Raw genomic sequence first — 25,167 nt, forward strand, 5'->3', positions numbered from 1 at the left:
TCACTTACATATACTATCCTATCATCTGCAAATAGTGATATTTTGACTTCTCCCTTTCCAAATTGTATCCCTTTGTCCTTCTTTTGTTGTCTAATTTCCCTAGCTAGAACTTTAAGTACTATGTTGAATAGATAGGGAGAGAGTGGGCAGCCTGGTTTAGCCCCTGATTTTAGTGGGATTGCTTCAAGTTTCTCTCCATTCAGTTTGATGTTGGCTACTGGTTTGCTGTATATTGCCTTTACTATGTTTAGGTATGGGCCTTGAATTCCTGATCTTTCCAAGACATGGATATTATTTAACATGAAAGGATGCTGAATTTTGTCAAATGCTTTCTCAGCATCTAATGAAATGATCATGCATTTTTTTCCTTTGAGTTTGTTTATGTAGTTACCAAACCCAGACACTATTGTGGATGCCAAGAACTGTATGCTGAAAAGAGTCTTATATGCCGGTCTCATGAAAGGCCCTGCCAGAGCCTTATAAATACACAGGTGGATATCCATAGTCAACCATTGGACTGAGGATGGGGTCCCCAATAGAGGTGTCAGAGAAAGGGCTGAAGGAATAAGGGGTTTGCAACCCCTTAGGAAGAATAATATCCACCAACCAGACTCACCAGAACTCCCAGGGACTAAGTCATCAAACAAGGAGAACACAAAGCTCCCGCTGCATGTGTAGCAGAGGATGGCCTTGTCAGGCATCAATGGGAGGAGAGGTCCTTGATCCTATGAAGGCTTGATAGATGCCCCAGTGTAGGGGGAATCGAGGGCAGGGAAGTGGGAGTGTGTGGGTGCTTGGAGGAACATCCTCATAGAAGCAGTGGGAAGGAGGAAAACTGGACAAAGGAATAACATTTGAGATGTAAATAAAGAAAATATTCAATTTTTAAAAAAGGGGAAAAATTCAATGAGACAACCTTGCTAAAAGCCATATAGCCCCAAAAATCCTTATGTGCATATCTCCCTGGTGCTAAGATTACAGGCATTAAGACTAGGCTTTTACTCTTATGGGTGTTGGGAGGGTGAATTTACATCTTCATGCTTGTGAACAATCACTTTACTGAATGATCTATCTTCCTATGCCCCTTCCTTCTTCCCAGGCCTATGCACTGATATACTGCAAATATAGAAAATAGGAAATCCCATGATTCCTCCTCATCCACACACTCACACTGGTGCAGAGAATACCCAACAAGTGCTTCTGCTTCATAAGATATTGAAATAAATGAGATAAGTAGACTATCTTATGACCACGCAAGGAGCAGGATTGGCAGTCCTGAATTCTTGTGTATGGAGCACATGACCTTCCCCCACTGACCATCATACTCTAATGAATATTGAGTTGTTCAGTGACCCTGACACCCTTCCTCCACATGCTGCCCACTATGGCTTCCCATGACATGTGTCATCTCACTTTTGTTTGTGCACAGATGTGCAGAGACCATTAGGCGTGAGCGTCTCTCCTCTCTGTAGGTCAATAAGTAAATGAACACACTTCAGAGGCTCCCAGAGAAATGGGGGCAGAAAAACCACAGCAGCCTGAAATATAAATTCAACTCCATCGCACATTTCCCCTTGGGAGAAGTCCTGCATGGCTTGAACCAGCGTGTCAAAGCCCATCAAGAAATTGTGGAAATCATTATTTGCAAAATGTATGAGATTGCCACATAGGGAGAAAAAAAAACACTATTTCCAGTAGGAAATGTGGTCTCTTGGCTTATGAATCATCCAAGTAAGGTGAGGCAGGCTCAGCTGCTGAAATCTGTCCCTCTGCTCCCAGGAGACACGAATATGCTCATGCATCCATCACTCATATCCATCTGCCAACAGAGTATCTACTTTGTAATCTGGAACTTATATGTCTGTGGTCTCCAATTTAGCCTCCTAAGCAATTAATCAACCAAAACTCATTGGTTGAAAAGGAGCGGGGGTGGGGGGGAAGACGACAAATAAAAGGATTTGAATGGGGAAAAGCCATTTTAATCTCATTAGCAAATTATGCCTTAGACCAGTAATGAGTCAAGAAGCCATGAACATCTCATGAAAGATGATTAACCTTGTGTATTTTAGGGGTCACTGAAATATGAGGTCATTCATTAGATCTTCCTGGTGGGGGGAGTACTATGACTCTAATAAATGGAGTTTTCTTCTTAAACCTGTAGTTTATAAAGTCCCTGGAACTGCTAAAAGTAATCTATGCAAAGCAGGGTTAATATATGACCTTGGGGCTCCTGCCTGGGTAAATGGTTCTCCTTCAAGGTCCAAATGGGAGGATTATCCACAGCCAGGAGAAAAAAAACGCCAAGCCTTGCCAGCAGAAAGTGCAACTACTATAGACAAGTGCTTCCTTGGACAGGGCTGCAGCTACCTCTGTAAGTGGAGTCACAGTTGACTGTAGCCTCTCTTTGCAGTTAGATCAAGATTTTGAGAAAACCTGAAATTTGAATGTCTTAACAGAAGGAAGACACAGGAGAAACCAAAATTATTTCCTGGTCGCTTGAATGACTAGCTCTGTGGGAAATGGGTGCTCCAAATACTGAGAGCTATGAAAGAAATCTCAGCTTTTCATTTCAACAGTTTTTTTCCTGGACATATTTCTAAAATGCTCTGAACTGCCACCCAAGTTAGTTACAGTACAATAAAGATAATTGCATCTTTCTCAGTGACTGAGGATCTTGTTTTGCCTTCAAGGTCATCACTTGGGACAGCTTGCAGGATTTTGTGCTAAAATAGTTCCACTAGTAACATGGTGTGTGTGTGTGTTTGTGTGTGTGTGTGTGTGAGTAAGGAGGAACATAGAAAAAATATCAGGCTAAAAACCTATAAGTCTGTGACTGAGGCCAGAATATACTTCAGAAATAGTTTAAAATAGTCAAATGCAAATCTCCATGGCTGTTTCACATTGTTGGTACATTGCCTTGATTTCTTCCAAGGAGTCCAGATTTTATCACAGGTGGGCAGCCGAATGTCAGAAATGCACACAAGCATTGGAGTTAGACAGATCTAGGCCCAAAGTGCGGTTCTATCATTTTCTACCAATGGTGACCTTAAACGAGTTTCTTTGTTTTTCTAAGCCACCTATAAAATTGAGAAGATAAAGTATCTGTGTTGTTGGGACTACATAAATACAATAGATAAAAATAGTCTACAAAAAGAATTGCCTAATTCGTGATAGCTGCTGTTATTATTTTTAGCTTTACTTATAAGAAAAGAAATTTATCCAACTTGGACAAGACAATGAAGGTTCTCTTCTCTCCAAATCTTTGAAGAGAGTCTGGACATCAGGTGGTCCAATTTGGAGCAGTCATGGTCATCTAGGCATTAGGACCAGGCAAGGCATGAATATGCCAGGACATGGAATTCTGGAACATTCTGTTTCACTCAGTGAAGTCTTCGTCAAAAATTTTGCATGATGGAGCATTCTGAAAAGAAGCAAGGTGGCTGAGAAGCTGGGCAGCCCTGGCTGGAGGCTACTAGAGCTAGCTGGTGTGAGAACTGAAATCACACAAAGCAGTATTAGCAGGACAACTGGCTTTATTCTGCTTGATGGCTTCTAACAATCTTTACAAAAGGGTGGCAGAGTAGGGGGAACAACTCCTGGCCATCAGCAAGAGACATTTAATTCCAGTAACACTTTGTTTCTATAGCCAGATCAAGACTGGGCAGCCACATGGTGCCTAAGCCAGCCCCCTCTGGTGACACATCTGGCTTAACAGCTGGGTAGCTGAGGAGCTTGGGGTGTGTGTAGGGGGGTAGGTGATAACAAATCATGGGGTGCAACCCTTTGCTTCTTCAATTGCTTGTTTGCCATCATAACCATTATAGGGAACATCTGGGTGTTCACAGCAGGGGGCAGCCCTCCGAATTGGTTTTAAATGCTGCCACCTTCAGCATTCCATCTGTCTTCTTGGGAAAGGGGATATGGACCAAGCTGGGGGCCTGGCATGTCCTGGGGTGGGACATTTGTTTAGGAAATTGCAGAATTAGTCAGTAAGCAGTACATATCCTGCTGTGATCTTTGACTGGGAGAGCAGGAGGAAGCAGAGGTAGTTTTGCAGAGACACATCTATCTGCACATCTGCAGAAGCTAAGGCAAGGTACCTGGAGAGAGAGAGAGAGAGAGAGAGAGAGAGAGAGAGAGAGAGAGAGAGAGAGGCCAAGTAGTGGAGAGTGAAGAGAGACATGGCTCACACTGGCCCAAGTTTCGTTTGGGTTATGGAGGAGTGTGCGTGCTTGCAAAAGACAGACAGACAGAAAGGCAGATACATTGATTAGATGGGTAGGCGGGTGGGTAGGTGAATGGATGGATAGATAGATAGGTAGATTGATAGATGATAGATGATAAATAGGTAAATGATAGACAGACGGGCAGCAGACAGACAGACAGACAGACAGGCATATTGTAGTCATTAAAATCCAGAGTTTTGGAATCAAATCTAGACACGCTCAGTTCTACCCCATTCTACCTGCTCAAGCCTGGCCTTCATGGTTCCCTGCTGCCCCATCTGTTAGAATCAGCATTAATATTAATGGACAACATCTTTACACAAGCTTAAGGATCCAGGTTGAAAAAAATAATAAAATAAAATTTAAAAAATAGAATCTTGGAGAGTCTAAAGCAATATCGGGGTTGCCCCGTGTCCTGGAATGAGGATAGGGCAGGATGGTTGTGAGAGAAAATGGCGCCGGCTTCAGGTTCGGTAAATAGATGTTCCACGAGAAGACGACACAGCCACTCAATCAGGATGCCACAGCCAATATTCCAAGGATTCAAGTGGGGACTGGCATGGAGCAGCTATGATTTTAGAAGTCAAATGCTGTGCCTCAGTTTCCTCTTATCGCTCACCTTCTGGGGTGTTCTGGAGATTGGGCTAGACAATTAAGTAGGCTGTGTAGCTTCCATGGATTGTCTTTGAGACATCAAAGTGATCATTTCCCCACTGTGAGAGCCATCACACTCCTCTCCAAAGCTACAGAAAACGTCACCTTTACCTTCAGACTGGCAGCCCTGGTTCACTCCATTCTCCAACATGGCCAGCTGGTACCAAATTTGGTAAAGTGCCCTCCTAGTGTGGAGTTCAAACAGCACCACTGCTTTCCGGAGTCCACAGGAATCCCTGCTTAATGCGTTTTAATTCTGGCCCACCACTTCCTCTCTGCTGCCAGCCTGAGGTCCAATTGGGAAGCAGCACTCTCCATTTGCTCTGTCTTGACACAGTGCTCCATGCCAGCCTCCTTCAGAGCCAGTGCCTTAATGCAAATGTGAGTTGTGCCCAGAGAGAAGCAAAAAGATTAAAAAAGAGAGAGAGGGCCAAAAGGGCAAAAGGAAATTCATGGATTCCTTCCCAGGTGTAATAGTTTCACCTGGAGTCTGTCCGTGACTGCACGCGGGTCTCATGTTTACCCTCTTGTGTGGATTCTTTCTCGTTCTGCCAGTGTCCTTCAGGACTCAGCCCTATGAAGGACAGCTCAGGCTGCTATGATCGCCATATCGGAGTGGACTGCTCAGATGGTTTCAACGGCGGCTGCGAACAGCTGTGTCTCCAGCAGATGGCGCCGTTCCCGGACGATCCCACCTTGTACAACATCCTTATGTTCTGCGGGTGAGTGGGAGCAGCCAAGAGGTTGCTGGGCTGAGGGACTTTCCAAGCTGAAAACCCAGTAGGTCCGTGTGAATGAACTGGTCTTGTCCTAGGCTCTAAGGAGAGAGCCAGTAGCATGGATAGAATGAGCACTTTGATAGTCTAGAGGAACCTTAGGGGAAGTCTAGTCCAGTGGCTACAGAAACACAGCCTCTGGCTTAACTTAAAGGAGAAATTAACCACATGGTTTACATAAATCATTGCTTAATTAAGCAAAGATGTTCCAAGCTATGCCTTAAAGGAGCTACGTTAATAATACGTTTTGTGGCAGAAACTGTTCCCGTGGTCCAACACTTGAGAGAAAGATTATGTGAATCTGGTAGATTATCAAAGGCGGAGGAGTGGTTTTCGAAGAATGGGAACTTCAAATGCTGCTTCTCAAAGCCCTGGCATTTTACATATCCCGCCCTCCTTCTGCAAAGTTATTAATCCCTCAGGATATAATGCTTTTCCTGTGATCAGCTCTCTCCCCCATCCCCGTGAGGGAACAGCCTGGGCGATAACATTCCATTTCACAGGCGAGAAAAAGATGCCTGGTGAAGTAAACGATCTTCCTCAAGACTGGAAAGTCAGTAAACGGGAAGATTAGGAGCAGAATTCAGGCCCTTTCTAACTTTTTAAAAGCACTGCAGTTTTCTCAAAATTTAAATTTCTATTGCTGAGTGAAATTATAGTTGAAGTCATTTTCATGCTATATTTATCAAGTAAATAAAGATTTAGCCAATTCTGCTGTGTCCGTAGATGGCTCGTCCCTTCTTTCCTCCCTTCCCCCACTCCCTACTACTATGCTCCACTCCCCCACCCCATCCTGTTGCTGCCAAGTCCACTGGGTGCTTGCTGCATGCTATACACCACACTGACCACTAGGCTGCGGAGGGAAGTAGTATTTAGGATTGTGTCCTCAAGAATCTCACCGTCTAATAAGCTTGCAATGCACATCAATGTTTATAGTCATAAAACTATGTTAGGGGCTTGCTAAAAGCCGATGCCTGCTGAGTAACCCGTGAGAAGGTTTCCAGTGCAGTTGTAATGTTGTTTTATTGTATTTTCTCTCATTTCTTTGCAATTGAGCAATTTGCGTATGTAGTTTCTTGTAAAATCCCATTCCATAAATAGAAGCTTGCTCTAAACTTTAATGTTCTCTGTAATGTTACCATTAAGATTGACCCACTTCAATTAATTTTGGAAGCAGACTCAGCGGAAGCTGCATCTCTTTTTATTTACTGTATACTCATTTCACCACCTGCTTGTACAGAGAGCCTATGTACGTGTTAGACACAAGGGTAACAACAGGATGCCCAGAATGGCCTACCTTCTCAAGAAGTTTACCATGTAATACTAAGACAGAGGAATGAGAAGTGGGGCCATGTGGGAGGGACAGACAGTTGGAATCAGGCAGCTTTACCCTGGCCCATCACCCAGACTCTGGCTGATTTGGCTAGAAGAAGGAACCATTTCAAGATCTCCTCCAAGACCTACTCTGACATGTGGAATCTGTCCTTTGTGGGTCTCAAGTCATATCTGTCTCCTGGACAAAAGCCATAGATTCCCATTGGACTTTCGGGTTTTAGTCAGAATTAGGCACATGTTGAATGGTGTTGCCCAAGGCCCATATATTACCTGGCTGCCAGATAAGTCCTGACTTAAGGTTCTTGTAGAGAAAGAAATTCACATGCACTTACAATTAAAGAATCCCATTCACACCTGTTAATTCAACGGTATAAATGGGAAATGGCATGAGTTAGCAGTGAAGGCTGCTTGCCTGTGGTCCTCATTTGCACCTCTGCTAATAAAAATAGCAACCTCTAGCCAGCACTAGCTGCACATTTAGCATGGTTTAAGTTCTATATGTTGAATATATGAATTAATTTCCTCAATACCCAGTACAACAGCTACTTCCCACACCTTCCTTGCAGTTTTGAAAACAAAGTCTCACGAAAGATTAATCAACTGGCCCAGAGTTGCCCAGTTAAGGACAGCATTGTTACAGAATTGTGTCTTACTTCTTGAAACTATGACCCTTTGTTCCGCTATAAAGGACTGGATTTTTAAAAATTTATCACAATTACTCCAGATAGTGAGAAGTGATGTGCTCACCATCATATTTGTCTTAAAATTTTAAATTTGCTCTATTTCAATGGAGGGGCATAATTCCTTTAAACAATGACAGCCTTGTTAAAGAACTGCGTCTTACTTGAGTTAACAAATGTATCTTACTTATAACGTAATTACAAATAAAGTCCAATTAATGACTTACAAGTCACTGACCCATGATTACCAAATTAGTATTACGTTCCAATTGGAGCAATACGATATGGAAAGCACCCACCCAGGAGGCAGTTGTTGGTTTATGGAGCACACAGTAGCCCTGGCATCTATTTACTTCAGAATATCAGTGCTGAATAGAAAGGGGTTGGTATGAGTTGCTGATTTGTTTGTATGCATTTCAAACAGAACACACTAGGAGATCATAAATCTTCCTCATTTCTTAGTTGACTTGCCACAGGACCAGTTTACAGAGTTATTGATTCCTTAAGCACAGTGCACTCTTTTGCTGCCTAATTACCCTACAAACAATTGCCAAAGCTCCACCGAACGTGCTTGAGAAAAAATGCAGGCTTACCTTATGCTCAAGTATGTCAATTGATTTATAAGCTGATCTCCTTTAATTCTTAAATTTGATTCAGAAATCAGAAGGATAGCTCCTGAGTCCTAAAAGACCTATCTTCTAGGGAAAAAAGTAAAACGATTGATGTTATCATGATGGCAAGAACCTCAATTTATAGATTTAAGAACCTGAGTTTGAAAGGACCAAGATCCAATTGAATTATCCCTGGTTTGGGGCCATCCAGTATCTTTCCAAAGGAATTGCTTCCCAATTTGCTGAATTGCTTTTGTCCTGATGAGTCAATGATGCATACTTCCTTACCTTGAGCTCTCTATCCTATTAGGTGTATCGAGGACTACAAGCTTGGTGTGGATGGACGCTCTTGCCAACTTGTCACAGAGACCTGCCCAGAGGGAGGTGACTGTGGGGAAAGCAGAGAGGTTCCCATGAACCAGACTCTCTTTGGAGAAATGTTCTTTGGCTACAACAACCAGTCCAAGGAAGTAGCCACTGGACAGGTGCTAAAAGGAACATTCAGGTGAACTTCATATGCACAAAGCTGTTTTTCAGGGGTGTTGATGTGTCTTCTTTTTTGAAGAGCCTTATTCTAGTCATAAAGGTGAATGTGATATACCTAAAGATGCAGATAGATTGTGTTCTTGCCCACAATCCTGTCCACATCTACACTCTTCATTCAAGAACCCAAGAAACATGTTCCTTCTGGGTACATCAAAAAACCTTAAAAGAAATCTTACCTTCAAGACTTCATGTCGAAGCCACACCAAAATGTTCAAGTTCCATTCTACCTCCAAATCTTTTTGTTTGGTTGGTTTTTGTTGTTGTTTTTTTGTTGTTGGTGGTGGTTTTTTTTTTTTTAGACAAGGTTTCTTTGTATAGCCCTGGCTGTCCCAGAACTCATCTACCTCCAAATATTAAGACCTGGCTTAAGCAAGTCTAGAACAGCAGTCCTCAGAGTCTGCTCAAAGGATTCTTGGCCATCACTGAACCTCTTCAGGGAGAACTTATGCACCACCCATTAGAGAACTAAATTTCCATCATATTTGACAACTAAAATATCATGTTGTAATAAGTTGGATTCAGTTGTAAGAATCCAGTTGTTGTCTATTAAGTAAGACATTTAAAATATAAAATAATATCATTCCCCTTTTTCCCATAAAACAGGTTAATAATGAATGGGCTTATTAGCAATTTTATATGAACTAATTTTTTAACTATCTCCATAAATGTCAATATTTACCATGGTAAATATTGACATTTATGATTATGGCTAAGTATTTAGGACATTTAGTTATTTTGAAAATTATAAAGCACTCCTGGAGACAAAATATTTGAACCATTTATTTAGAAAATGTGTTACAGATTCTTCATTTGGCCAACGGACTCCTGTGCTTGTTCTTTTGGGGCCTTTTTGAATTTTCTTAGAACCCATAGTAATATTCTGGCTATCAGATGATGATGATGATGATGACAATGATGATGATGTCAATATTTTAACATGAAACACAACTTGGTAGCAAACTAAGCCTTGGAAACCCTTGGTAACAAATTGGAAGCAATTTTCAAGATGGTTCCTGTTTCTGTTTTGAACAGGAGATTTTACAAGTATGGTTTTTTTTTTTTCATTTTTATCAATGGCATTGATTTGCCAGGGCAAAAAGTGTGATATCAGAATTGATCTTGTGATTGCCTGAGTCTTCTCTGTAGTCTACAGATGTAACCAAGAGTGTTGATATCTTGTAAAGAGGGATTCAGAGGCAAACACTCTGGTGGAGGGAAATATTCTCTGTTCTGCCAATAAAGATTTTCAGCTGATTTGCCTCTCATCTCTGTGCCCCCTAACCCCCTACCTTCCTTATTCATATGACAAAGTAAGTCATGTCATGATTACCAAGTGAGTCTCAGGGTGAGGCATGACTTTTGGTAAAGAAAGACTTTTTTCAACTGTGTGTTGTAATACAGACTGCATGCTGAGAGGTAACATGGACACTCAGAAAACAAAGGTCTGCTCTGTTTCTAGACAAAACAACTTTGCTCGTGGTTTAGACCAGCAACTGCCAGATGGTCTTGTGGTTGCTTCTGTCCCACTGGAGAATCAGTGCCTAGAGGAAATCTCAGAGCCCACCCCAGACCCTGACTTCTTGACCGGTAAGTGTTCATTCACTTTCTTAGCCAAACCCAGACAGATGTCTATTGTTTCTTAAAATCACACCACTATCTTGATGATGCTCATGTTTGTTTCTAAGCCAGTCATTTCTTTGAAACATGATAAACGATTGGTTATAAAATCGGACATTATTAGGATTAATCGTCAGTAAAATTGTCAATATTCTCATATAATTGCTACAAAATACCTGTGACAATGTCTTTTCTTGCTAAATTCTATAGGAATTCATGAGAAAAAAATGTCATAATGGAGGCATATACGTTATAAAATCAAAGGTTATTAGGATTGTCAGTAAAATTGTCAATATTCCTATATAATTGCTGCAAAATATCTGTGACAATATCTTTTCTTGCTAAATTCTATAGGAATTTGTCAGAAAAAAAATGTCATAATGGAGGCTTATGCATTATAAAATCAAACATTATTAGGATTGTCAGTAAAATTGTCAATATTCTCATATTATTGCTAAAATATCTGTGACAATATCTTTTCTTGCTAAATTCTATAGTAACTCATCATAAAAAATGTCATAATGGAGGCATATGCATTCAAAGGTTTTGTTTGTTTGAGGTATCTAGGTCATAGAGGCAGAAAGAAGATGGACTGCATCTATCCTCCTAAATGGGTGTTAATAGTGCAGTTGAGTTCCCTGCAAAGAACTTAAGGAGCAGTGAGATAAGACAGAGACTTGTAGAGTTTTGTTATCCGGTGACCCTGTGTTTGAATCTGGCTTTGTTACGTGAAGGTCTCTTGATCCTTCATCGAGTGAAGGAGACAGTAAAACCTGCCTCTCTGTTCTTCAATTCCAGTTTCTTCTCTCAGCCTATAAGGGACAGAGACATAGCTTGGGCAGAGGCCTGGCCCAAAGGGTATAATGTTTCTTTCCAGGTTGTAGGTTCTAAATAGATCCTCTTTGAGCTAAGAAAGGACTTCAGGTGTCCCATGAAATATAGAAAATCAGTGACTTGAGATGTGGCATCACTTGCTAGAACAATATGCGTGTGCTCAATTTTGTTTATTATGCTTGTTTCTTCATTATCCCTCTGCCTTATTTATCCTGCCTTCCTTATGCTCTACTGTCTGCCTCTTTTCCTCCATTTTCTAAAGAATGGTTGAGCCTTCAGCAGAAACCAGGGATTAGAGGTCGTTCATCCGGAGGCAATGAAGCATAGTAATTATTAGCATGCACTCTGGAGCCTGACAACTGAGATCTGCTCCTTACAGGTCTAAGTTCAGGGCAAGTTACTTAACTTCTCTGTGCTTAGGTTTCTTTTACCCTTAAAAATGTGGATTAAAACACTATCTTCCTCATAGAATTGATGTGATGGGCTAACACTAACAAAATTGTTCCTAACACATATGACATCTCTATTTATTAACTAAATAATGTACCAATGAAAACTAATGTTCAGCATGTATAAACAACCTGTGCCTATATACAGTGATAAGTGTAAACAACCTGTGCCTATATACAGTGATAAGTGTCCTAGCATAAAGTGGTAAACTTACTTAAAACACTATGAGATATTTTGGTGATTTTTGCTTTTTTTCTTTCTTTCTTTCTTTCTTTCTTTCTTTCTTTCTTTCTTTCTTTCTTTCTTTCTTTGTCTCTCTCTTTTTCTTTCTTCCTTTCTTCCTTTCCTTTTTCCTTTGTTATTTTTCTTCTTCCTTTCTTCTTCTTTATTTTCACTCCATTGTAGATGACAACATTATGTCTCAATAATGTCATGTCTCAATGTAAATAAGTTCGCCATGCCTGTTACATGTCTTCCCTATAGTAGGAAAGGAAGCAACATAAAATAAATAATAATAAGAAGTAGATATGTACTGGACCTTCAAGAAATATCTTCAAAATAAAAAGTCAGTTGCCCATGGGAGACTGATTACATATATATACACATATAAACACTACACACACACACAGAGAGAGAGAGAGAGAGAGAGAGAGAGAGAGAGAGAGAGTCAGAGAGCCCTTATGATACTAACATGTAGCCTCAGGAGTGTTAAAAGGCATAGGTCTCTGGCATCATGTTCCATTTATTTACTGAGAAACCCTTCTCTCTCTTCTCCCCCCCTCCCCTCTGTGTGTGTGTGTGTGTTTGTGTGTTTGTGTGTAAAAGAGGTTTGGGGGCTGCTATCTACAAACAGGGCAAGTTTCACGCTAACAATAAACTACTTGTTTAAAGCCTCACCAGGAGCCACACACACCCCTCCCCTGAAGTTTATGATTAATTTTGGAAGAGAAGATTGCTCTGCAACTACCAAGCTAGGAGGATACCCAGGGCGGCTTAGGATGATACCAGCAGCCTTTCAGAAGGATTGAGTGGAATAGAGCTGAGAAACATCAGAAGCACCTGTATTTGAATCCACACCTTCTAGATAAGGAAAAGCTTCAAATTACATTCTTAGCACAACAGGATTATATTTACCGGTGTGTTCTTGGACCTCTCTTCACATGGCTTACTAGAGTTTAAAAAAAAAAGAGAGAGAAACAAGTTGAGACCCGTTTAATCTGCATGGCTCCAAGGAAGAGGGAGTGGAAATCACAGGGGGAAATGTACAGTTAATGACCTGGCTGCTTTTCTATCCAGTTTGTAACCTATTTTTGTTAAGCAGAAGTAGTCAGACCAAAGGCATGGCCTTTCTGTGTTACAAGCAAAGAGTGAGCTCTTTCCCTTGTGGTTTTAAAGCCCAGAACAACTAGAAGGATTGATTAAAGAGATGGCTGACTCAATACCTTCCATAGTCTCTGGCTAGTTCTGGCAACGGTTTAGTGATAGCTTTTCATGCGGTGATACAGTGAATCTTTCTGTCACACTCTGTGTTGTTATGGGTCATAATCCTCACAAACCTCCAAGCTTGGAGGGTTTTAGAGCTAAAGTGATCTTCAGAGTCTTCTGTCTCAGCATTTCTAAGCATGATTTTTGCTGTTTTTTTTTTTTTCATGAAGAAAATCAAAGTTTTTTTTTTTCATAAACCAGTTCTGACTTCAAATTTGTTCAGAAATCTGCATGAGGTATCCTCCCCTCAATAATTTACATCACCTTAGTATAGTAAGCCTGCAGGCAAGAAATCCCTTTCACTTTATTTAACCCAGCAATTCCCAATCCTGTTTAATTAGAGAATCCTTTGCACACAGACCATCTGGCAGAATTATTAAATAACACTGGCAATACTGATTTATAAATCTTTGTTGGCTTCTTCAGAATAACAGTTAAACACTCTAAGCTTCCCAGGCCTTTCCATTGTCATACGTTACATGGAAATAAAAAGGCCAATCAAGTGGTACCAAACAGGTAACTGTTGTTTATCCTGGGCTGGCACTAGCAAGGAACATGGCATGCTCTCATGTATGCTTTGGCACAGCCTCGTAAGTCGGAAGGAAAGTGGAAAAACTTCATGATGAGGAAGGGGAAGCTCAGCAGTGTGATTGGCAGCTATTGGCATGGGGAAACTGAAGGCGAACCGATTGGAACCTCTGCCATGGTCTCAGGGGATGCATTAGATAATCAGTCATTAATAAGATCCTTGGGGTTTGAATGAAATTGTTACAGGAATAATTATTGGGCCTCTGGGGTCATATGGTAGGGAAGGTCTGGCTTTCCACAGAACTAGCTTGGGGGTTTTAGGTTTGCTCCCTGGATGAGGCAGTACAGACATAGTCATAAAGACATGAGTCATAGTTTTCTAAGCAGTTGCTATAGATTTGGGGTAGAGTTCTGCTTCTGCGTTTTGTTTTGTGTCCATTTGTATACTCTTTCCCTTACCCTCCTCTCTCTTCCTCTGTCTGTCTCTCTAGTTCCTTCCTTTCCCCTCTCTCTTCTCACTTCTCTCTCCTCCACTTCCCTTTTCAGATTATACCCTGTATGTTCAGTAACAATTTCCTCAAGCATAGGATAAAATATGTAAAATAAAAATAATACCCATTCTCAAGAAAATGAAGTCAGATACTTTATTTGGAAAAAAAATCCATTTAGTATAAATGCATTCCAAAAATGATAGTAAAATAAACCTGACTGCACGTCAAGGACACTCTGAGAAAGAAAGACATGACTCAGCCAGAAAATACATATGTTATTCTTCCTTTTCCACTATGGGACGAATTATTTGTAAGTAGGCAAAGACAGACATCTCCCAAGCATTAACAGTTATGTGGCTGCTTTCCTGATGACAGTGGAGTCTGATCATAGCCACTGGAATTGTGCTTACCAGTTAAGTGTGTGGGAAATAATAAAAATCGAACCAACACATTCCTGGTGCTCGTGCTGGCTCTCGGTTCTGGTGGGCTGCCTAGCCATGCACTGTCTGGCAATGGTCGACCTGTTTTTATATCGTGGAGACTCTGACTCAGAGCTTCAAAACTTCACCCAACTCACTGGTGGGTCGTTACCACGCCAAACTCCCATGACCTTTGTGGTGCTCCTCAGGCAAACCCTCGCGTTGCCACTGTACCATTCCCTCTTAAACCCAGAAAAGCTGCCACGTGAAGGACGATGCAACACAAACTTAGTTCAGAAACAATGATAACTCAATCACTGGGCACAACAACTAAAATCCTAACTTGTAAGCCTTATTAAATCTAAATCCTCCACTGTCGAATCCTGACAGATCTGCCATTGAAACCAAAAGACACTTGTAATTACATCTTGTCCTCACGGCTCGCTATCCCCATCCAAAAGACCTAACTCTCTCCTGCTTCTTCTCTTCCTTCATCCAACCCGGAAGTCCCTCCTACTCACCCCGCTGACTTCCTTTATTCATTAGGAGATTGTTCACAAGAACAGCACCAGGCCCATCCACAACAGTTAAGTAACCAAGTCTACTTGGCTCATCCTGGGTAGAGGTGGGAGACTATCATCTCTATCTCCAAACATCCATGCCTCATACTTATTCTTAAATCCTCTGTGTTGTTCTGGGATGAAGTCTATAAAGTCACAGCAATGTATGCGTTAAGAAATGTCAAGTCTACATATGTAAACTTGATGGTGGAGAGAGAGGTGGGGTGGGGGAGAAAGGTGACAGTGTCATAGGGACATGCTTGCACATGTTGCTTTATTCTCTCCCAAATTGTTTTATGCTCATAATTTTATTCTGCTCTAGCCGCCTACCTGTCTAGTAAATGAGATAAATACCCACTTTAGATCTAAAAACAGAACATTGTCAAGAACATTTGCCTAACATCATATGTACAGCTACTTGAAATCACAGAACTGCAAAGGAAACCAGAATTCATTTCAGCCAGACCTCTGTCTTTGCAGATTAAGCATCTGGGAACTGCAATGTCCCACAGCCAAGTAGCCACACAGAAGCTACTTGAGTTGTGAGAAAGAAATGTGACAAACATCAAAGTAATTGTCATTCTGAAACATCCAGCTGCAGCAACACTAATAGCCTGAAGGCCAAGCCACCTGGTTTCTTGTTTATCTTTTTCTACCAGGACCCAGTTCAGTTAAAGGGCTCTACCCTCCATTGTTGAAGATCTTGGTGTGTTAGCCTTGGTGTGTTTTATACATAGCCATTATCAGACAGCAACAGAGTGGCTGTTCTGATATGGACACTGTATTAAATGGCTCGGCACTGCACACGTATTTTCTGTGTTAATGAATTGTACCCTTAAAGTAATGAAGCCTTACATTTGTTAAGTTCAAATTCCATTTGTCTGCTTTTGAAGTTAATGTGACGGTGAAAAGCCAAAGTTTGTATTCATTTGAATGTCGTCAAAAAGCTTCATGCTTTGAAAGGTGAACATTCAAAAGAGAACACAAAATATCTTCTCTTCATTGCATGAAACTTCTTTTTGATTACCTGAGAGAAAATTTAAGCAGTTGCTTCACTAAGCAACTTTTCTTGACCTTTCTTCCTTTTACCAATAATTATTCCCATCGGAATCACACATAAATGGAAAGTTGGTAATTACTCACCTAATTTGATCAGAGTTGACAAGCAGCTAATTAATCCTGCCCACTCTCCATTTGGTTTAGGTATTATGTTAGTTGATTTAGTTTCAAGCAGCATAAGCCAAAATGGCTGAAAAATTGACTGCACATGTCTGTTTCATTGACATCCTTGTGCATATACAATCTATGTATCATGTACATTTGAAATACTCATTTGTATATGTGTACATATATGCACACACGTAAGTATACATGTGATATATGTGTGTGTGTGTGTGTGTGTGTGTGTGTGTATCAGATGGCGGGCACAGAAATGAAGCTAAAATGATTTGTTTTGGGTTTTTTTTTTTTTGGTAAATAAAATTAGGAAGGCATGATTTTATTTCCTTTGACCCAATCATTTTGTTTCCATAGGATAGTATATTTTTAGTAGTCACTAAAACTCAAATTGGAGAACTCTTTCTCTCAGCTCTTAAGGAAGAGCACACCATTGATAACATGTAAAGGCCCTAAAGAGGCATATGTTGAGAGGTCTTAGGCAACAGACTTAGCTTCTCAGGACTTGGATCTTCTCATAGGTAATGGGCACCTTAACAACATAGCCTATTGCTTGGCACATGGGTGGTGCTTGGTATTTGGCTGCCACTACCCTTTGATGACTTAGTTACTTGGGCACTGTCCTATCTGGTAAAGGGGAAATAAGCATAATCAGCCTCAGAATAATGAAAGTGTAAATACCAAATATAAATCAATTAAATGAGACAGAAAAATCGATGTTACAGATACACAAACTGAGTCAATTACTGCATTTTTAAAAAAGAGAATATGAATCTGGCATTACAATAAGTGTGGAATTGAATATTAATTTATTGTTTAGATATTACAATAGAATGAATAAGGAGTCTGGGCCTAGGTTCAGGCACATCTGGGACCCCACCCTGCTTTAACCTCGTGTCCCGGGTACTTTATATAAACTCCCTCTCAGGGTCTTGAGGTCTTCATTTGGCAGGTATAGATAATAACACCTATAGAAGAAGGATCAAATGGCTTAACATATGCAAAGTGCCCAGCAGAGATCAAGAGTTCAATCGAGGATGGATGTTATGAACGACTACTCTCCTAGAAAGTCTCTTCATCAAAGAGCCCTTCATAATTTTCTCACCATTACATCCTTAGCTTAATTGAACGGGGTCATGCTTTTCAACCTGGGGCTTGTGAGTCAGCCTCACACACTGACCTTCTGTCTCCTCTGTCCCCAGGGATGGTGAACTTCAGTGAAGTATCTGGATACCCGGTGCTGCAGCACTGGAAGGTTCGGTCTGTGATGTACCACATCAAACTCAACCAAGCAGCCATCTCTCAGGGTGAGCACTACAGCAGGCCTACCCCCAGGCTTTGGAATTTCTTTCCAAAGGAATCAGCCAGCTTAGAAGTAGCTCAACACACAACTGACTCCACGAGACTTGCAACCAATGCGCTCAGATGGACTCTTCAGGGCAAATGGATAGAATGCGATTATTTCCTAAGCACAGATGAAGTTGTAAGGTGTATTTTATTCTATAGAATTAGCAAGACTGGAACCAATGAAAATGTCATTTTTCCTGGAGTTATGAAGTGTGAGGAGAGTATTTATTTTTAAAGCAGGCTTTTCATAATTGTCAGAATAAACATTTGAAAGAACAAAACCATGATTAAAAGATTCCATGTGATGCCCCTTGCCCCCAGAAAAGCAAGTAGCTGGAAGGAAGTGGAAAGAAAGAGATAGTAAATGAGGCATTTCCTAAAATATAATAGAACGATTACTATAGAAAGCAACAGAGAAATCTGTCTATAACTACATGTAGTAATATGTATTACATCTCTTACATAGAATGCAATGACATATAAGCATGCAGCTATACTGTATCGAATAAGGAGTGGTGACTTCTCAGCTTAGTAAGGGTCTTGGAGGCAGCAGAAAGAAGGTGGAGTCTCAGGGTCAATAGAAGGTAGATAACTGACCATTAAGAATTATGATGAAAGCTGGGCAGTATGGTGCATACTTTTAATCTCACCACTTGGGATGCAGAGACAGGTGGATCTCTAAGATCTAGGACAGCCTGGTCTAAAGAGTGAGATCCTGGACATTCAGGACTACACAGAGAAACCCTATCTCAAAAACAAAACAAAACAAAAAACAAAACAAAACAAAAAAAACCAATAAACCAAATCAAACAACCAAAAATAATTATGATTGAAAAAACAACCATATACTCAAAAAGGATGTTTAGAAAGAAACGATGGATGCAGCCGTCCAGATAAGGTTATTACCATAGAAAGCAGCAGAGTTGCTATTGAGTTGGATTGTTCACTACAGACCATTTTCTCCCAGGAGGCTGTTAAAAGCAGAAACTAATAAACAGAATTGGCTGGTGTGAAGAGAGAAGAGGCATACAGAGTTCTGCTGCTGTTCATCATTCCCGATTCTTATAGATTTGGTTTTTGTAAAATAAAATATAAGCATATGTAAAATATAGGTGACCTTTTTAACCTCTATTCTCCCATTATCTTTTCTTCAGAAAATGTCAAATCTTTTGCAAACTTATTTTTGGTTCCTGTATTCCTTAGTTTTTTCACTGATAGGACAGAAAACACTTGATACAATTACCTTCAGGACGGGTATATTTGGGGTCACTGCCATGTTAGAGAAGGCATGTTGGCAGGATCCGATGACACCTGGTCACACCGTGTCTGCTCTTAGGAAGCACAGAGAGATGAATGCAGGTGTTCAGCTTGCTTTCCCTTTGTATTCTGTCCAGAACCCCAGCCCATGCAATTAGTACCACCCAGAGCTAGGGTGGGTCTTCCCACCTTGTCTCTGTTGTTCTTTTACTGTGATAAAACACAATAACCAAAATCAACTTCAGGAGGAGAGGGCTTATTTGATCTTACACTTTCTCATTACTGCTACATCACTGAAGGAATCGGAAACAGGAACTAACTGGAGAAATGCTGCTTACTTGCTTGCTCCTTGATGACTTTCTCAGATTATTTTCTTATATAACTGAAGCCCATCTGCCAAGGTTTGACATCACCCGCAGTGGGCTAGGTCATTCCACATCAATCATTACTTTTAAAAAAAATGCTCAACAATCAAAACAACCCTGAGATTCCACCTCACACCAGTCAGAATGGCTAAGATCAAAAATTCAGGTGACAGCAGATGCTGGCGAGGATGTGGAGAAAGAGGAACACTCCTCCATTGTTGGTGGGATTGCAAGNTTGTACAACCACTCTNGAAATCAGTCTGGNGNTTCCTCAGAAAANTGGACATAGTACTACTGGAGGATCCCACAATACCTCTCCTGGGCATATATCCAGAAGATGTTCCAACCGGTAAGAAGGACACATGCTCCACTATGTTCATAGCAGCCTTATTTATAATAGCCAGAAGCTGGAAAGAACCCAGATGCCCCTCAACAGAGGAATGGATACAGAAAATGTGGTACATTTACACAATGAAGTACTACTCAGCTATTAAAAAGAATGAATTTATGAAATTCCTAGGCAAATGGATGAACCTGGAGGGCATCATCCTGAGTGAGGTAACACAATCACAAAGGAACTCACACAATATGTACTCACTGATAAGTGGATATTAGCCCAGAAACTTAGGATACCCAAGATATAAGAGACAATTTGCTAAACGCATGAAACTCAAGAAGAATGAAGACCAAAGTGTGGATACTTTGCCCCTTCTTAGAATTGGGAACAAAACACCCATGGAAGGAGTTACAGAGACAAAGTTTGGAGCTGTGATGAAAGGATGGACCATCCAGAGACTGCCCCATCCGGGGGATCCATCCCATAATCAGCTTCCAAACGCTAACACCATTGCATACACTAGCAAGATTTTGCTGAAAGGACCCAAATATAGCTGTCTCTTGTGAGACTATGCCGGGGCCTAGGAAACACAGAAGTGGATGCTCACAGTCAGCTATTGGATGGATCACAGGGCCCCCAATGGAGGAGCTAGAGAAACTACCCAAGGAGCTAAAGGGATCTGCAACCCTATAGGTAGAACAACATTATGAACTAACCAGTACCCCGGAACTTTTGACTCTAGTTGCATATGTATCAAAAGATGGCCTAGTTGGCCATCACTGGAAAGAGAGGTCCATTGGACTTGCAAACTTTATATGCCCCAGTACAGGGGAATGCCAGGGCCAAAAAGTGGGAGTGGGTGGGTAGGGGAGTGGGTGGGGTATGGGGGACTTTTGGGATAGCATTGGAAATGTAAATGAGGAAAATACCTAATAAAAATATATTTAAAAAATGCTCAACAGACTGGCTTACAGGCAAATCTTAAGGAGACATTTCTTCAATATTCCTCCTTTTTCTTCAATATCTCTAGATCTATGTCAAGTTAACAAATTCCAACCAGGACACACCTTAACTGACCTAATCTAAAACTCCTTCATATATATGGTCAGAAATTCAGTACCTAGATGATTTCAGATACTCTCAAGTTGACAATCACTATTAGCTATCACAGTCTCTACCCAAAGAATATTTTACTTTATTTTATGACTCTGTGCTTCATCCACACCCATATTCACACAACAAATATATCATAAAATAATGCTTCGTGTTATGATGTGAAATGCTCCTTGCTAGTATTTCTATTTTAGACTAAACTATTCTCTTTCTATTTTTAAAATGCTATTAATTGAACTGACTAAATTGGCTTAATGTCATGAACTGCAGTTTTAGGGGATACAAAACCCATTTACTTAATGGTTGCAGGAGTCAGGATTTACCCTCCTCTGCTTAACTGGCCTAAAATTAACCAACATACTTGAAAAGACACCTATTTGGGAAGAGGAATATTTATTTCAGTTAAACAGAAATGCATGCTATTCCTATCTAGTTCTCAAACACACCCTTGAGGTTTCAGGGTCCCACTTGGGTCCAGGTTGCCTAGGAATGCATGTACCTAATGAGTGAGTTCCCGGACTTATTTACTCTCGGGTGACTTTCTCCCATAGCCTTCAGCAATGCTCTTCACTCCTTGGATGGGGCTACATCTCGTGCAGATTTTGTGGCTTTGTTGGATCAGTTTGGAAACCATTACATCCAGGAAGCTGTCTACGGCTTTGAAGAATCCTGTTCTATATGGTACCCAAACAAGCAAGTCCAGCGGAGACTCTGGCTGGAATATGAAGACATCAGTAAAGGTGAGTGGCCTGCCCCGTGGCAAATTTTACACCTGTGCCAGTCCTATTTGCCCACATACAGTCTGTATGGCTGGCCACACATAAAGGCTCCATAGGAAAAGGATTAATTCAGATTGCCCTCAATTCTGTGGGCTTATCTGCAAAATTTCTAAGGTCAGTCTGCTAAAGATCAAACCTCGAAATGAGGATATTAGATGAGGTGGATGGACTCATAACCATATGTTCACTATGTTGGTTACTATAGAGTCCACTAACAGTTGACAGCCACCATCCATTCTGCTGCTGTGAAGAAGGAGAGAAGAGGGAGAATGTTCCAGTCCATTTACCCACCACAACCCCAACACACTGCCTCTTAACCTCTCACAGGAATGACATACTAGGCCCCTTCTCGTTCATTCTTGCACTACATTTCGGTTTATTTTCCATTTTCCCTATTGATTTGTGCTGTGAAGAAATGTCTTAGTGTTGGATGACAGGTTTAAAAATAAACCCCGTCCCTGCTATCTGAACAGCAAGTGGATGGCCAGTAAATGTGACCCTGAAAACTTTCAAACCTTCTGAAGTCACTTTGTTGTACAGTAGTGATGCTGTCCTAAGTATTTATAATCAGATCAAGACTGATTTAGCATTGCCATTCTTGGACTTCCTCCTGAGCCGATCTGCAGGATATTCTGACGGGAGCTAGTTTTGGACTTGTGAGCTGCTAACAGGGAAGTCTTGAACTGACAGAACAAAATTCAAGAAATGGGATATCTTAACAGTCATGGATCAAGACTTCCTGTGAGATTAGGGACACTCCTGTATCGGCAGTACTACCAAAGGGCAATCAGGGCTGTGGCTTGAATGTGCTGGTTTATGTGAACTCCATACAAACTCATTTGCTTTCCTCAACAGGATGTAGAAGTGTTATAGCTTCTCTTCTGACTGGCATCTTTCTCCCAGGACCAAAAGATTAATCACTGGGCTACTCTGGCTGTAAAAATAATCTCCTGAGACAGAATCCTCCTACATCATGAAACATGACCACAGGTTTCTCAAACTTTGGAATCTGAACAATGTTAGGAAACGAATTTGCTGGAAGAACTGTGTACTATAAGGGACTATAGATAAGAACGGTTCTAGCTGCCAAAGCTCTCTGAAGTCTCCATTCCAGAGTCCAGGGACTGAATCACAAGGCTGAGCCCTCAGCTATTCCTGCTTGACAGGAGCGCAGTGGTTGTCAAGGCCTGGGATTTCTGGGAGACAAACATCTGACCTTTCCCCAAGCTCCTGATTCTACATGTTTCTTCTCTCCAAGGACAGTACTGTCCTCAAAGAGAAATATTGAGCCCAGAAGGGAAATCCGTCATAGCCTCGGCACTGTGCCCTGCTTTCCTTTGATGGGAAGCCTCTCTGCCACTGGGCATCCACCATTTCCACAATCCAAGTGTTGACTTTAGTTCTCTGAAATATGACTTATCTAACATCTCCCTTGTCTAACTTTTAAAAGGTATTCAATCATTTTAGTTTGCCTTAGCTGTGCCTGACTTGTAAGAAGTCATGAGTGACCACTGCCCATGCTCACCCCGCCACCCCCATTCTTGAGACTTCTCTGTAAACTATAGGATTCAACGATTTGGTTGTTTGTCTTTGTTCTCCATTTTAAATTTGGGCACTGATCTCCCTTAACTCTAAAACACAATCATTTGTTGCTGTTACTGTTTCTTGCCGTTGTGGCCAGTGATGATAGGGGTGGGGGTACTAACTGGTGCAAAAGCCCTTCTGATACAGACTTTTCTGTGGGCATCATTGGGGACATGCAGCTTTAGCTGCATATGACTGATGAAAACTCAGAGGGTCATGGTTTAAGCCAGATCTTTAGAGGGCAGCATTCCATTCAATAGTTTATTTTTTTACTTCTCATGATACCACTGTGTGGTTTGGCATTTTGGATTAATTACCTCTACATGACTCTTTTGGAAACTTATGAAAAAATATACTTCCATTTCTTATATCTAAGCTTAGACTTGATCAATTTCTCTCTTTCTCTACAACTAACCCCCTTTATTTTTCCTTTCTCACAAAAATAACACAATTAGAAATAGAATTTCTGGGTCATCCGTGTCCCTGTACATCAATCTCTAAAGTTACTTGTGTCTCCTTTCATTGCCCTTTACCCTCGAATCCAGAAAACAGGAATTTCTTCCATCTCAGTAACCTCTCTGCCTGCTCTGGGCTCTCAGCTGTCCTGTTTCTCCTCACCCCCTGATCATCAATTGTGCCTTTGTTAATTCTTTACCATATTTTGGCCACCGAATTCTCTCTTCCCAACGTTAAGTCTTTGCAAACTCATCTTCTGAAAAACATGAGCCTTTTTACAACTGTTTACTTTAAACACATTCTCAATACATTTCTTAAGAGTCTGTACCATGTCTCTGCTGCCTCTCATTGACTCCATTTCACTCTTCTGATTGCTTTTTAACAGCACTAGAGGAGAAAATCAAGGACTTTTTAATCAGAGTGTCACTGGCATTTATTCTATGACTCTCCATCTATCTTATCTATAGACTTTCTATCATCATGTCACTCCTTAAAACTCCTCTCGTCACATGATGTTGCCATTGCTGTTCTGTTCATGTTCCCTACCTATGTTCTTCACCTCTAATTTCAAACCTTTGCCCTTACTCCTTTGAAAAAATCATTTACATCTTTTATAAGGATGCAATGCTTTCATTTTTTGCAAGATTTATTTTACTATCTCTCTTTCTCTCATTCTCTCTCTCTCTCTCTCTCTCTCTCTCTCTCTCTCTCGTATGTGTGTGTGTGTGTGTGTGAACAGGTGTGCTAGTGTCATAGTGCCCATGGAGACAAAGGGAAAGTATCAGTTTCTCTAGAGCAGGAGTTACTGGTGGTTGTGAGCCACCCAATTTGCAAGCTAGGAACTGAACTCGAGTCTTCTGAAAGTGCAACAAATGCTCTTAACCCCTGAGCCATGTCTCCCGCCCCCTTTCATCTTTACTGTTCCTTCCTTCTTCACTGTTGTTGGGTGATTTCCATCTGGGTCTTCCTCAACTACCACCCCCAAATCTTTCCTCTCCTCCAAGAATCAGGACTTCATTGATACTTAATGTTTAAGATTTTTGCATGCATCTTTTCCAGGAACTCCAGTGACCAACACCTGTGTTCCCTGGAGTCACTGGCTTCTCAAACCGTGTGTGGCACAAGATTTAAAGTGAAGAGATTTTGTTCTTCTTATTCTTTGCATTAAACCAGTATGGAGTTCTAACCTCTTCACTACCCAGATACACTCTCAACTCATGTCTCCTATTTTGTATTCCCTCAAGGTTGACGTTACAATATCAATTGCTGTAGCAATAATTCAGATTGGAGAGAGTAAAGGGGAAGGGGAGGGAGTTAGAAGCTCGTATATGGTGTGCTGTAATAGATAGCAAGAGTTTACTTCAGTTATGCACTGCACAGTTGGGTGAATGTAGTTAACTACAATGTTGCCACATTCTAAATGGTAAGAAGTGAATATTTGAGTATATTCATCATAAGTGATCAAAATTTAAGGTGATGGATATGCTAATCACCTCACTTTGATTATTACATCAAACATACATCATGCATATACATAATAT

General features: G+C 40.9%; 1 protein-coding gene across 1 annotated transcript in view; it reads left to right on the forward strand.

The window, feature by feature from the left end:
• Positions 1-25,167, forward strand: part of Astn1 (astrotactin 1) — a 319,074-nt gene that overhangs the window by 224,424 nt on the left and 69,483 nt on the right. The window contains exons 12-16 of the mRNA XM_021156108.1: positions 5,436-5,602; positions 8,593-8,787; positions 10,288-10,415; positions 17,591-17,695; positions 21,359-21,547. Of these exons, the coding sequence (XP_021011767.1) occupies positions 5,436-5,602; positions 8,593-8,787; positions 10,288-10,415; positions 17,591-17,695; positions 21,359-21,547 (784 nt within the window). The remainder of the gene's footprint in view (positions 1-5,435; positions 5,603-8,592; positions 8,788-10,287; positions 10,416-17,590; positions 17,696-21,358; positions 21,548-25,167) is intronic.

Source organism: Mus caroli, chromosome 1 (genome assembly GCF_900094665.2).
Source record: "Mus caroli chromosome 1, CAROLI_EIJ_v1.1, whole genome shotgun sequence".
Lineage (NCBI taxonomy): Eukaryota > Metazoa > Chordata > Mammalia > Rodentia > Muridae > Mus > Mus caroli.